This window comes from Microcaecilia unicolor, chromosome 4 (genome assembly GCF_901765095.1).
Source record: "Microcaecilia unicolor chromosome 4, aMicUni1.1, whole genome shotgun sequence".
Lineage (NCBI taxonomy): Eukaryota > Metazoa > Chordata > Amphibia > Gymnophiona > Siphonopidae > Microcaecilia > Microcaecilia unicolor.
The window spans coordinates 147,439,387-147,454,337 of record NC_044034.1 but is presented as its reverse complement, the minus strand read 5'-3'; the positions used below and the strand labels follow the sequence as shown (position 1 = coordinate 147,454,337).

The 14,951-nt window shown below is 42.4% G+C and overlaps 1 protein-coding gene across 1 annotated transcript in view; it reads left to right on the top strand.

The window, feature by feature from the left end:
- NELL1 (neural EGFL like 1) overlaps positions 1-14,951 on the top strand; it is a 633,167-nt gene that overhangs the window by 510,858 nt on the left and 107,358 nt on the right. The window contains exon 15 of the mRNA XM_030200710.1: positions 7,630-7,725. Coding sequence (XP_030056570.1) covers positions 7,630-7,725 — 96 coding nt within the window. The remainder of the gene's footprint in view (positions 1-7,629; positions 7,726-14,951) is intronic.

Genomic DNA, 14,951 nt, shown 5'->3' with positions numbered 1-14,951 from the left:
AATTGCTTGTTGCCCACTTATCGGTGTTGATTGGCTTGTTATTCAATTAAGTTGCATACACAAATTGGGCATGTGTGCAAATTTACACACAGAACTCAGAAATACCATACAAAGAATCCAGGGGATACCTTGGAAAATGTCCCTGACATCATTTACATCTCCTCAATGTTTCACAAAAACCACAGCCAAGCTTGTTTTGAGGGTTTGGAGAAGAGCTTGGGGGGGGGGGGGGCAGGATTACCTCTAAGGAATTGAGCATTTCTTTTGCTGAAAGCTTGCATTTCAAAGTTTGCCTTCTTAATCAGTTCCCTGCAGGTATGCAGGGTTTACCCAATCTGCCTCTTACATGTGTGAGTAGCAAAATCACATTTTACATGTTTATCTGGTGCTACATACATGTACTGACCCTGAGTGGTCCCACTTCTCTTGAATGTGATGCTTTATAAAATGACTACATTACACCAAATATATGTGTGTTTCTTTAGCAGTACTATATGTCTATATGGCTCTGTGTTCACCAAGCCTTTTGTAGAATGCTAGGGTCATTTTGAACACATGGACCTAAAATCTGTCTTCCAGCCCAGATGATCTAGATGTAGTTGTTCTTGTTTCTCTCCCCCCCTCCCCCTCTTTTCCTTTCAAGTGTCAGCTACCATTTTTTATGAGTGGCTTATATAATATATATATATTTTTTAACAGATTGCAGACTTTTTTTTATTTATTTATTTTTTGTTAGATTTGTACCCCACACTTTTTCCCACTCATGGCAGGCTCAATGCGGCAGGCAATGGAGGGTTAAGTGACTTGCCCAGAGTCACAAGGAGCTGCCTGTGCCGGGAATCGAACTCAGTTCCTCAGGACCAAAGTCCACCACCCTAACCACTAGGCCACTCCTCACCTTACTAAGTCTTTATTTTAGCTGTTTTATAAATCTGGAACTTTCTGATTCTGAGGCAGTCTTCCTTACAGGTATTAACATTGGGACTAAAATATCTATTGCACTTCCACTTACCATTGTGAGTCTGAGCACAGCACAGAACAGCATGAATTCTGGTGAAGATTGCTTTTTTTTTTTTTTTTTTAAAGCATGGTCACTGCTATTCAGCACCATGGCCTGGACAGCTCCTGTGCACAGACCTGCAGGCACATTGAAATAAATACTGTTTCTCAAAGTTTTGAAAAAGTCAAAACTTATATAAAGGTTCAGTAACACTGGCCAAAGATACAGGCCATTTATATTTGAAAAATAGGTATTACTGAGGATGGATTTAAATCATCATTTCTCATAATATTTACTTGGTACTTTCTTGGCCTCATTGACTTCTCTTGTTTTTTTTTCTTTTCTTTGTTATCTTATATTTTCAGTCATATTTGGAATATTTATTTATTGGGATTTATTAACAGCCTTTATGAAGAGATTCACACATAGTAAAGGAATAGTTTGCTTATTTTACTATGACTGTATTCCCTGAGTCTGTTTATGCATTGATCACGCCTCTTCCATGTTTTGAATGCATCACAATGATGGCGGTTAGGAACTCTGCTTAGGAAATGCATAGCAATGCCATAATTCTCAGCAATTCCGAATGGCAAGGGTGATTGAGTAATTGGAGCTTTTAGAAATTTTAAACATGAATACATCTCCAGTAATGAAATAAAAGCCAAATCAAAGGAAAAGAAGTGCTGTTAGTGAGTTTGCTTGTTTAAATTGCCAGACGAAATCCCTATTATTTTTCATGGTATGGTTGCTGTAACAACACTGAATTACTGAAGTCTCCAGTGAAAACTGTACCAAAATACGGTCAGGAAAATCTGAGTCAGTTTTTCTTATGGTACAAGACTCGCTTGTTCTGAGCTGGCACCTCTCTAAGGACAGATAACTGCAGTGGTATGCTGAACTTTTTTTTTTCATAATGCTGGTGAAGTCATCATTACTTTGAAATGTTAATAAAAAGATAAGCCATCTGTGATGCCTAAATTCTTGGCTTGGACTCATCATTATGATTATAATTTTCTCCACCAGAGGAAAAGCAGTCTAAGTGCATGTCTCCTCTCAGTCTCACATACCAGTATTGCTAATCAATGTCCTCAGCATCAAAACAGAAGAAAATAGTTTGCAGAAAAAAGAAGCAATGCAAAGGTTAAGTCAGTCTTCTGTGCTCATGTGGTGACTGGGTTAGGTCTGATGCTAAGTGTCCCTGATTTAGCATGCAAAAAGAAAAGAAAAACCTGGGTCTGCATATCTACAGGGTTAAAAGCTGGCTCTGTCTTCTCTGCATAGTCTGATTGAGTTATGCTTTCACCCCTCTTCATTCCCAGGGCGTTGTAGTCATGCTTTTCTTAAAATTAGAATTGCAGTTTGGAGTACATCTGATCCAGGTGGCTTGGACAGGTAGTGAACTTTGGCTATAGGAGCAGGCACAAGATTCTGATTTGTTAGCCACATGTAATGCTAGGTTTAGGGGACACCATATAAAAATAAAAGAAGTAACTAGCCCCATTCTGTTGGACCTGTCATTGCTATGAACTGAAGACATGTGACCATGTAACAGTGTTATGAGGAAGAAGTGAGGGAGGAGAAAAAGAAACAGCAGCACAGCAGGTAGACAACTGTATTTTCTAGAATTAAGGTTGCTTCTTTATAAAAGTTTAGTCCATAGTCCATTTCCCACTGTTTCTAACTTGTGCATCCTGTGGGATTTCAGTGTTCTTCCACTACAGTGGACTTTTTGGTCTTCTTTATTGTATTTTCCAGACATTAAGTTGAAGTGTTTAAAAATAGTACAAATCTACTTAATGTAGAAGTTGCACCAATATATAGGTCACACCCCTGGACAAGAGAGGGCACTGGTATGAGTGCTGCTGATAGCTGCATTTTGGGTTACACTCTTCTCCTCATGCCCTTTGTGTCTTGCTTTGAACTATGCATCTCTACAGTGTAACACAACAGGTTTGGCCTGAAGCACTGGACTTCCACTGTTGTCCTTCTTGCAAAGCAGGTTGGAAGCTTAAGTGATACGTGAAAGAACCAGAGGGACTGTAAGAAGAGGCACATAGTGCATGAGAGAATATATCAGGGGAGGAGAAAGAAATGAAGGAACTCAGAGGTGTTGTTGGGGCCAGTTCTTCAGCCTGGATTTAAACAAATTTGTGTGATTAAACGCATTTCTTTCATTTTTCCAGCTTGTTCTGTTGAGTAGGCAGACTTTTCTTAAATTTCTTATATTAGTTCCTCCTTTGATTACTCATATCCTTTGACTTATAGTCCATAAAATATGGTAGTTAACATGAGAATGTCCTGCACTTCACTGTAAGGAGAGCAAGAATCTCAGTGGAATTATTGGAGAATTTAGATTCTGATTTTTACCGCCATTCCAGATTGAAGCACCATTTCCCAGTTATTTGTGGTCTTGGTGGCATCACTGTCCTCCAATACCCTTTCAGCTCTTTTAGTACTGTGGTAAACTTGACACATTTATTATTTTGGGAAAGAACCAGTAGTTATTTCAAATTATAATTTGATTTTATACTACACAGTGCCACCATCAATATTAACAATGCTGGAGAAGTTAATTCTCAAGTTGACACTGTCTATCCACCATAACTATTCCATTCATGGAAGTTTGGAAAGGGTCCAGTCACTGAACTTTGGGGCCCTTTTACTAAAAGGTGTTAGAATCTGGGCTTAGCATATCTTAATGTGGGACTTTCCTACGTGCTGAGTGCAGATTCAATGTGGCAGTATTTAGAGCTTTTTTTTTGGGGGGGGGGGGTTGCATTTTACAAGTCCGATGTTAAGTTTCAAATTCAAGTTTCACATTTCTTTATTCTTTGATATACTACTAAAGGGTAAATAACATCATAGGTTACAATAGTCATAAATAAGAGAGTTTGCAGATAATGAACTACAATGTTTACAGGAAAGATTAAAAAGTTTGGAAAGGGGAGGCAAAGATAGGGAAAAGGGAAGAAGGGTAAAAGAATAAACCATCATCGGACAGCAAGGGGGGAGGAGAACAGAGGAGGTGCTAAGTTCTCCTACATTAACTCAGCATTAGCCAGTTAGGGCACGCAAATGTGACTGCCCTAGCTGGTTAACGCTTGTACATCCAATCTCTGCCCATGACACACCCCCTATAAAAATATTTTAAAAAATTGTTAACATATCCTTATTGCACACAAACATGCAAAATACCATAAAATGGTTTCATGCATTTTGTGGTACCCTATTTTTCACATGCTAAGCATGCGTTAGGGCTTAACGCCTTTTAGTAAAAGGACCCCCTTGTGAATTAGTCACTTAGCTTTACCCCTTTCAGCACTAACTGGGACTAAGCATCTTAATTTAGGTACCAAAGGGACAATTCTATAATTGGTTGTGCCCAATTAGGTGCCCCAATAATGCGTAGCGAGAGCCTATTCTGTGCGTCAGTTTAGGTAGTATAGCAAATGTAATAAAGAATAAAGAACAACGTTTGGATGTCTGGATTCCATTATAGAATAGTCATGTAAAAGGTATCAGCCTGCCTTACATTTACAAGCTGATATACACTGGTGTAGCTGTGGGCAACTTGATGTAGCAGGATACATGTAATTTGCAGTATTCTGTAAGGGGTGCACATGACTGGAAGTATAAGCGCCAGTATTCTGTAAATCAATGCACACAAGGGTGTGTATAAATGTGGTGCCCAGTTAGAGAATTGTCATTCACATGCATAAATTGAAGTTCCTAAAAAGTGAGCTGGGTCAAGCCGAGGAAAGTAAGATTATGTGCTTCAAACTTATTCTCAGTCTGCAGTGAGAAGAATGCACACCAGGTGTAAATGAGGAGCTGAAGATAGACAGATTTTCATTTACAGACTCAGATGCCCAGGTCAAGCCTTAGCTTCCTTTCAAAATCAAAATCTAGTGCCCCAGGGGTTGGTTTTCAAAAGATTGTCTCAGCTAAAATTGAATTTTAGCCAGATAAGTTTTTCCCTGTTTATGATTTGACCCCTGTAACCCAATTACATTTATTGATCAAATTCACAGACATGCCAGGTGGCACAAATTTGATTGAGCAAAAGAAGAACTGGTGGAAGGTGTTTCTGGGGTGGGACAAATTTAGACAGTGCAGAGTGGCTTAAGTCTATGTGTTCACTGCTCAGCTTCCTCCCCCAAGCCTCAATATGTAAAAAAAAAATCCAATGGCTCCCGAGTTCCCCTCCAACCCAGCATGTGAAAGCCGAAACCACTGTCCTTCCAAGTCTTTTTCTTTCCTCCTTCTTGGCACCTGAAAACTTTTCCAGTGTTACCCAAGCAACCTTCCTTTTCCCTACTGAACTGTCAAGATACTTGAAGGGCTCTCCCCCACAATCCCCAAAATATTGCCTCTGCCATAGCCACCTACCCCCAACCTTCAAGTCAAAGCGCCTCTCCCTCTGCATTTCTATCTAGAATGATCTGTCATATTGACAAGCTTTGTGAACTCTCTCAATATTTTCTTTAACTGATTTGCAACCAGATTCCTTGACTGTTGCATGTAATAATGTCTGTTGGTGGTTATCTGAATGATTTGTTTATATTTCCTCTCTTGTTTCTACCAGGGGCGTATCTGAACTGCGGCGGTAGGGGGGGCCAGGGCCAGAGTGAGGGGGCACATTATAGCCCCCCCCCCGCCGCCGCCGCCATTGCCGATCCCCTCCCCTCCCCCCAGCCGCTGCCATTGCCAATCTCCCCCCGCCGTTGCTGTCGCCTATCTTCACTGGCGGGGACCCCAACCCCCGCCAGCCGAGGTCCGCGTCCTCCTGCCGCTGCCGGCTGCCTTTAAAAGAATTCCGTCAGCTGGCGGGGGACCCCCAACCCCCGCCAGCCAAGCCGAGGTCCTTTCATTTCTTCCACTAAAGCTGGCGCCGAAAGTTTCTTCTGAGTCTGATGTCGCTGCACGTTGTACAACGTGCAGCGACGTCAGACTCAGAAGAAACTTTCGGCGCCAGCTTTAGTGGAAGAAATGAAAGGACCTCGGCTTGGCTGGCGGGGGTTGGGGGTCCCCCGCCAGCTGACGGAATTCTTTTACAGGCAGCCGGCAGCGGCAGGAGGACGCGGACCTCGGCTGGCGGGGGTTGGGGGTCCCCCGCCAGCGAAGGTAGGCGACAGCAACGGAGGGGGAGGGTTGGCAGCGGTAGGGGGGTCCAGGGCAAAATCTGCGGGGGCCCAGGCCCCTGAGGCCCCACGCAGATACGCCCCTGGTTTCTACCCATTCATGGACTGATTTATCACCACTAGAACTTGTTATCTCTGTTTGTTTCTCTGTAGATTGCTGCTACTTTCCTTCTGCAGCCCATTGTACCCCCTCCCCACATCCATCAGCCAGGGCTAACCCTGCCTAGCTTTAGAGATTGGAGGTGTTCAGGTTATTTTAGGTCAATGTTTGTAAGGCAGCTAAATATTCTGAAGCCAAATGGACTACAGAGGACGATACAAAACAGATCCAAGTTGTTGCTGAAGGACTACATCTTCTGAAACCAAAACACAATAAAGACAGTGATCTTAAAATATTTGGGGCTTATTTTATTAAGCTGCATTAGGTGCTAGTGCACCTTTAATGCAGTAAAAAAAAGTCTAATATGGAATGCGCTAAAGTAGCATGTGTGTATGTTAACCATGTATTCTTTTTTAGTACTTTTTTGAGCAGTATGTGAGAGGCTAAGAGTTGGCATGCCTGTGCTAACTAGTTAATGAATCTGCACTACTGCACACTTGCTAACTGGTTAGCACTGGACCCCTTACCACCCCTTAAATAGGTTGCAGTAAGTTCTCATATGGAAAAGAGATAGCTGAGGGGGGATATGATTGAGGTCTACAAAATCCTGAGTGGTGTGGAGTGGGTGGGGATGAATCAATTTTTCTCTAAATAAATAGGAGGAAATATTTTTTCACTCAAAGAATAGTTAAGCTGTGGAACTCATTGCTGAAGGATGTGGTAACAGCAGTTATTGTATCTGGGTTTTAAAAAGGTTTGGACAAGTTCCTGGAGGAAAAGTCCGTACTCTGTTATTGATATAGATATGGGGGAAGCCATTGCTTGCCCTGAGATTGGTAGCATGGAATGTTGCTACTAATTGGGTTTCTGCCAGGTACTTGTGACCTGGACTGGCCACTGTCGGAAACAGGCTAGATGGACCATTGGTCTGACCCAATATGTCTGTTCTTATGTTTAAAAATGGCCATGAACTAATGGTAAGATTAGCATACAGTCATAAATGAAATTAATGGAAAGGGGGATGGGACTTGATATATCACCTTTCTGTGGTTACAATCAAAGCAATTTACATTTTATATACAGGTACTTATTTTCTATCTGGTGGTAGTAGAGGATTAAGTGGCTTGCCCAGAGTCACCAGGAGCTATATTGTGAAATGAACCTGGTTCTCCAGGTTCTCAGGCCACTGCACTAACCATTAGATCAGTCTACCAGTCCAAAATAAGGGGTTTTTACAGCTGCAGTAAAAATGGCCTTAGTGCGCAGGAAAGATGTACACAAGGGCGAGCTAAGGTCAATTCTTACTGCACCTTTGTAAAAGGACCCTTTAAGCTTCTCAAGAATAGAGACTAATGTTATACTATTTTAATGCATATTTCTTTCAACAGCATTTTGTGAAGAAGGATGCCGATATGGTGGAAGCTGTGTGGCCCCTAACACATGTGCCTGTCCATCTGGATTTACAGGAAGTCACTGTGAGAAAGGTAAAGTCATCCTTAAATTTGAATTTCTGTAACAATGCTTTATGGAAGAAAGAAAATGGCTGGTCTAGATGAATGCACTTTCTCTAGCTCAGCAAACTAAGGTTACAGTGTGGCACTGAAGGACTAATTATTGGAAGAAGGGAGGGTATCTAGTTAGGTTTTCTGTACTGGGCTCACCGAAATTGCCCAGGAGGTTGAGGAAAGAAGAAACTGGGATTTATAAGCTATTTGGCTTTAAGTAATTATTCTATAACCTTGATGTTAAATGAGGCCTATCCCACCAATCCAACGTAAATCCCCACACCCAGCAACACAGCATTACCAATGATAGTACTGGACAATCTAAAATCTTCATTCCCTTCGACACTCATGACACCTGACTCACACCTACCTCATTTGACCACAATATAACCTTGTATTTGTTTTCAACCGAATTGGCAAATGCCTTTACAGTACTATGTAAGCCACATTGAGCCTGCAAATAGGTGGGAAAGTGTGGGGTACAAATGTAACAAATAAATAAATAAATTGTCAGATGCCATAATTAAGATGTTCATGATAGAAGCACAGAGGATTTCCACTGCATCAAGAGTGAAGAGTGAGCAGGGTCAGACTGTCTTTAGATGAAATTCGCTTTCATTCTGTGTGGTAGCTTTGCCGAAAAGGTTTTCTTTTAAAGATCCATCGATTGGAATTTGTTCTCAGTTCTTTATTTGCCACCTCGTAGCTGCTGTAGGAACCCATTTTTCGAGCTGTACAAGGTACTTAACACAGCAGCATTCAATAGGGCCCTTTTACTAAGCCGTGTAAGCATCTACGTGCACCCAACGCATGCCAAAATGGAGTTACTGCACGGTTACCGCATGGCTTTTGCGGTAATTTCATTTTTGGTGCACATCCGATACGTGCAGCTGAAAAATAATTTTTATTTTCAGCCGTGTGTATCGGACATGCGCCAAGTGGCATTTGGCACACATAGGTCATTACCGCCTGGTTACCGCTAGGTCAGTGGCTGGCAGTAAGGTCGCAGGCCCAAAATGGATGCGCGGCAATTTTGATTTTACTGCACGTCCATTTTCGGCAAAAAAGGCCTTTTTTACAGTCGCGCTGAAATATGGATTGGTGCACACCCAAAACCCATGCCCACACTACCACAAGCCATTTTTCAGCGCACCTTAGTAAAAGGACTCTAAAGTGCGCTAATAGAACAGTGCCATGTTAATTGTTAGTGTTCACTACTTACCACATTGAACACTAGTGTGGAAGTCACAGGGACTGTGCTTTGCAGTTGCTGCAGAGGTTGTTACCCCATGTAAACTGTTAACACAGCAGATTACAAAGTGCAATTACCCTGAAGAGAGGTAACCAATTGAAGCCTCTGCTCTCTCCCTTGCCATTAATGTGCAGTAGCAGCTATTTCTCTGCATTAACTGTGCGACTGCCTTTCCCCAGCAGTTAATGCACACGTTTTGCAATCCTTATCACACCTTAATAAATAGGACTTCTATAGTTAAGAACAAATTTGCTTCTGTCCAAGGTCTGACTGCATTTTATTATCTACACATAGAAAAGCCTTGTTATAATACTTGGCAGCCATGAAATTTAAGTGCTACTGATAAGGAGAAACACAGACTTATGAATGAAGAATAAAGTTTACCATGAAGGATAGAAAGGTTAGTCTCTCCACGCATACATAGGGTGTGAAAAGGGAATGGAACTGAGAAACCACAAATAGAATCAATCTGCCCCAATTAATTTGATAGGCCTCTGATACACATAACACAAAAAACGCAACATAAAATATTTATAGGGCCACTGCCAATTGTATTAGAAAATAAGTCCACAGATATTCTGTGTTGTGATTCCAGATATAACATTTTACATCCAGGGAAATTATTAGGAGAATAACAATGCCTAGATATTTTAATTCATAATTCTTTGAAATAAATTGATGCCATGGTGTCTCTGCGCAAACAAATCTTTGCAGTGGAGGTTGTGGGAGAAAAACAGTGACAAAAATCAAAAGCACATGGTAATAACACTAGGTCCCTCTGCAGAAAAAGGACAGAATCAAAGTAAAACTTAAATGACCTTAATACTTTAAATAGGGCATAGAGGGTTGTAATTAGAGGTTGACCGAATTTCAGATTTGGTTTCAATTTTGGCACTGAAACTGGCCTGAAATCTGAGTTCGGGTTTTGGCAGAAAATGGAAGCACATTTTCAGCTGAAACTAAAACTTCCCCTCTGCCCCCCCTCCCCCCCAGCAAAGATTTGACCCGGACAGGCCGGGCTGCGCCAGCCACCCACCCTGCCCCCCCCCCCAATGGGTGCTGCCGAGCCAGCCTCTGAATCACCTGAAGGCCGCCCTTGGGCCTAACTTTAAGTTCCCTGTTGGCCTAGTGGCCTCTTCAGGGCAGGAGATATCCCAATTGCAACTGACCCCTCCAGTTCCTGCATCAAAATTACTGCTGAGAGTTCCCACAGCAGCCTCGTAAGATGAGGCTGCCACGGTCATTCTGATGGAGGAACCAGCGGGGACAGGTGTGATTGGGATAACAATGGTACCAGCATCCCCCGGCAGCAGCGACACCCAGTCTCTATGGGAGGAGGTGAGGAGTGGGTACTGCTGGCATCCCAGGAGGACCCGATATTTGCTGGGGGGGGGTGGGGGGAGGTGTCAAGTTTGTTTTAGGGTTTGGTGGTGTTCGAAACCAAAAAGCAATTTCAGCTGCTGATTCGGTTTCAGTTGAAACTGAGAATCACGGTTTCGGTTGGCCTCTAGTTGTAACCTGCATGGATGGACAGATAAAGCTCTGGCTGCCTTGTTGGGCATAACTGGATGGAGGATGCAGGTATTCATCTACTGTCCTTTACTATGTTACTCACGTTACCCTAGTGACATGAGAATAAGTGCATTGTTACAATGTTATACAGTAATGGTATAGTATTAACAATGATTATTTTATTGTGACTTATTGAAACTGCAAGGTGCAAGCTAGCCAAAGCTTGGCGTATTTCTCCATCAATGATAAAATTTTATTATGGCCTATTAAATTATAATTTTACCACAAAGGCTTTTCATATTGTCTCACTTCATGCATTTTTCTCCCTCATGCCATACCTCATTGAGTCTGAATCTTTGCTTCCTGATAGCTCCCAAAGTTTGTCATATCGAGGCGATGACTTTGATCCAATTGTTTTGGACCTTTTACATTTTATGGGCATCTTACAAACTTCTGTATTTGGACTAAGTCTGTGGGTACTTTTAACTGATGGACTCTGTACCAAGTGTCAAAGAGAGTATGCTGATTCTTTAATTTTGAAATACCCCAGTTACAGTGTACTTGAGGACTTCTGCACTGCTTGGAGTGCAAGTAGGTATTGCAGGAAAATAATGTGTGTTTTCCTCCCGTGATCTAAACACTCAGTAGGAGCAATGTGAGCGGGCAATTTTCAGAGGGTCCATTAATAAAGGCAAATTTCTATTTACCTGCGTGAATTGTTTTTTTCAAACTAGCCTCTTCAGTTTTGAAAGTAAGTTAGCCCTTCAGTTCTTAGGCCATTGTAATTAAAAGCAATGACTGGTTCATGTCCTCCTTTTTTGTATTTAAAATAATGTTGTTTAGGTTCATATCAAAGGTTGGCAAGATCATGGCTTATAACTACTTCTTGTTTAATGACTATTTATGGTGTCTCATAATAATTAGGGCTCTGTTACATTAAAGGCAAGTCTACAGGGGGTGGTTAAATTTATGTGCCATTTATGTACACTAATTTATAGAATAAGTGCATTGCTGTGCATAAATGACATCATTAATTGGCATTTACATGCATAGGTGCTAGATGTTAGTCTGTAAACAGTGGGCCCAATATTCAGCCAGTGATTGGCAGTGCTTTTGCTGTCAGCTGCAGGTGTTATACCCAGATATTCAATGCCAGGCTGTTTCCAATGACCAGCATTAAAGATCCAGGGTTTTTTTTTTTTGTAGCTCTAAAAAGTTAACTGGTTATACCGATATTTAGCACTAATCCAATAATTCTATAAAAGTCGCTAGAAATTGCACATGAAAACTAAGTACGCACCCATTTTGTTCATGCAATTTAATTGAATAACAAACTAATTAGTGACAATAATTGGCTTTTTAACAAGAATTATTATCACTAATTAATTAGGATATACGCATATAAATTTAGGTGCGGGATCCACACCTAAATTTTATAACGTGTTCAAAAAAGGGGCATGGAAATGGGGGGGGGGGTGTCATTGGTAGAACAGCGGCATTCCTAACATTTACGTGCATTGTTATAGAATGAGGGGGATATGCGCCTAATATAGGCATGTATATTTGTGCCATGTTTCAGTTGGTGCAAATGGCTTAGGTGTAATTCCTGGGTGTAGGTACTATTCTAACTTTAAGTGTGGTTTATAAAATAGCACTTTTTTGATACCATATAAAGTTAGCCCCAATTGGTTAACTTTTTAGAGGTTAAAAATAAGCCTGCTATTTATGCGACCTATTAACCGCTAAACACAGTGGGTTTGGCACTGAATATCTGCATCTAGTCCACTATGTCACCCGATATAGAGGGGCATAATCGAAAGGGGATAACCATCTCTAAGGGTGTCCATCTCTAAGAACGTTCCGGCGAAGGGGCGGGGAAACCCATATTATCAAAACAAGATGGACGTCCATCTTTCGTTTCGATAATACGGTCGGGGACGCCCAAATCTCAACATTTAGGTCGACCTTAGAGATGGTCGACCTAAATGTTGAGGTGGTCGTCCCCGGTTTTCGGCCATAATGGAAACCAAGGACGCCCGTCTAAAAAATGACCAAATCCAAGGCATTTGGTCATGGGAGGAGCCAGCATGTATAGTGCACTGGTCCTCCTCACATGCCAGGACACCAACCGGGCATCCTAGGGGGCACTGCAGTGGACTTCACAAATTGCTCCCAGGTGCATAGCTCCCTTACCTTGGGTGCTGAGCCCCCCAACCCCCTCCCCCACTAAAACCCACTACCCACAACTGTACACCACTACCATAGCCCTTAGGGATGAAGGGAGGCACCTACATGTGGGTACAGTGGGTTTCGGGTGGGTTTTGGAGGGCTCACATTTACCACCACAAGTGAAACAGGTGGGGGGGGGGGATGGGCCTAGGTCCGCCTGCCTGAAGTGCACTGCACCCACTAAAAACTGCTCCAGGGACCTGCATACTGCTGTGATGGAGCTGGGTATGATATTTGAGGCTGGCATAGAGGCTGAAAAAAATGTTTTTTAATATTTTTTGGAGATGGGGGGGTTGGTGCCCACTGGGGGAGTAAGGAGAGGTCATCCCCGATTCCCTCCGGTGGTCATCTGGTCAGTTCGGGCACCTTTTCAAGGCTTGGTCGTGAAAAAAAAGGGACCAAGTAAAGTTGACAAAATGCTCATGAGGGACGCCCTTCTTTTTTCCATTATCGGCCGAGGACGCCCATCTCTTAATCACTCCCCCGTCCCGCCTTCGGTACACTGCTGACATGCCTCCGTGAACTTTGGTCTTCCCCGCGACGGCAAGCAGTTGAGGATGCAAAAAATTGGATTTCGATTATGCCGATTTGGGCGACCTCGGGAGAAGGACGCCCATCTCCTGATTTGTGTCGGAAGATGGGCGTCCTTCCCTTTCGAAAATAAGCCCGATAGCCAGTTAATGGCCAGGTGCTAACCATGAATATTCAGTGGAGATAATCGGTTATCTCCCGCTGAATATCCACAGTTAGGCACTAAGGGATCCATTTACCAAGGCGCACTAGTGTTTTTCATGCACGCTAAAAATAAACATGCGCTAAACACTAGCGACACCCATATATTCCTATGGGCATCTCTTGCATTTAGCACACACTAAAAACTCTAATGCATAAAAGACCCCCTAAAGATGCTATTTAACAGGACAGGAGCCATTTCTGGCCAGTTGAATAATTTTAAATATCAGCCAGGGTGTTGTGTAAGTTACATACTGCAATAGTAATGTTAACATAGGAGAAGCATGGCTGTGTCATGGGTGTGTTGCCTAGAATTGCACACAACGTATATATGCTATCAGTAGCATGAATTGCAAGGCTCACTCAGGCATGTTCATTTGCCCCTGACATTGTCATGCATAATTTACTGCATCTATCATTAGGTGCACCCAGGTGCATTTACGTTCCTATTCGCCAACAGCTAATGTGCGCCTCAAAACCTTTATTTCTTGCACTAAGCGTGTCCCTTTATGGCACCCAACATTGGATTTCACTTTACAGAATTGCTCCTAAGACTTTTTCCCCCCTATTTTTTTTATCATAGCCTAGGTTTTTTGCAACATATATTGGCAATTTTAACCTATATTCTTTCAGCCACTTTTCAAAGGGAAACAATGTTTTCCTTTTGAAAATTAGGGGCAGCAAAGTCCACGTGCTAAAAGTGCCTACCTATTTGATAGGGAGTGAAATAGGGCCCATGATGGTTTTACTTGCTCTGTTTCACCCCCTGCCTGTGGACTATTTTAGGGTTTTTTTTACTAAGCCGTGGTAGCATTTTTAGCTCATGGTAGAAATTAGCTGGTGGTAAAAGCTCATTATATTCCTCTGGGTGTCTTGGTTATTACCGCCAGCTGATTTCTACCATGAGCTAAAAAGCCTACTATGGCTTAATAAAAGACCTCCTTACTTTCCAAACCAAAACATATTTCTTTCTGACCCAGCAAAAAGTGCATGTTTTACTCAGGCTGATATTCAACTGGTCAGGATCCACTTAGAGTTAATGCAGACCACTTAGCTGTCCAAACTGAGGGGCCCTTTTACTAAGGTGCACCCAAAGGTGGCCTGCGCTGGTGTAGGTACGTGTTTTCGATGTGCGCTGGTCCATTTCCTGAGCACGCCTGGAAAAAAGGGGATTTTTTTAAATGTGTCAGAAAATGGATATGTGGCAAAATGAAAACCAGTGTGCATCTATTTTTGGCCTAAGACCTTAACACCACCCATTGATTTAGCAGTAAAGTCTCATGTGCTAACTGGGTGGAAAATGTGCAGTGCACACCAACTGCTGATTACCACCAGGTAAGGGCCACATGGTAGAAAATAGAAAATATTTTCTACCGTGTGTTTTGGACACGCACGAAAAATAGAATTACCACCTGGGGCATGCGATAGCCAGGCGATAGTGCCAATCTTATACGCCTTGTAAAAGGGCCCTGAATAACCC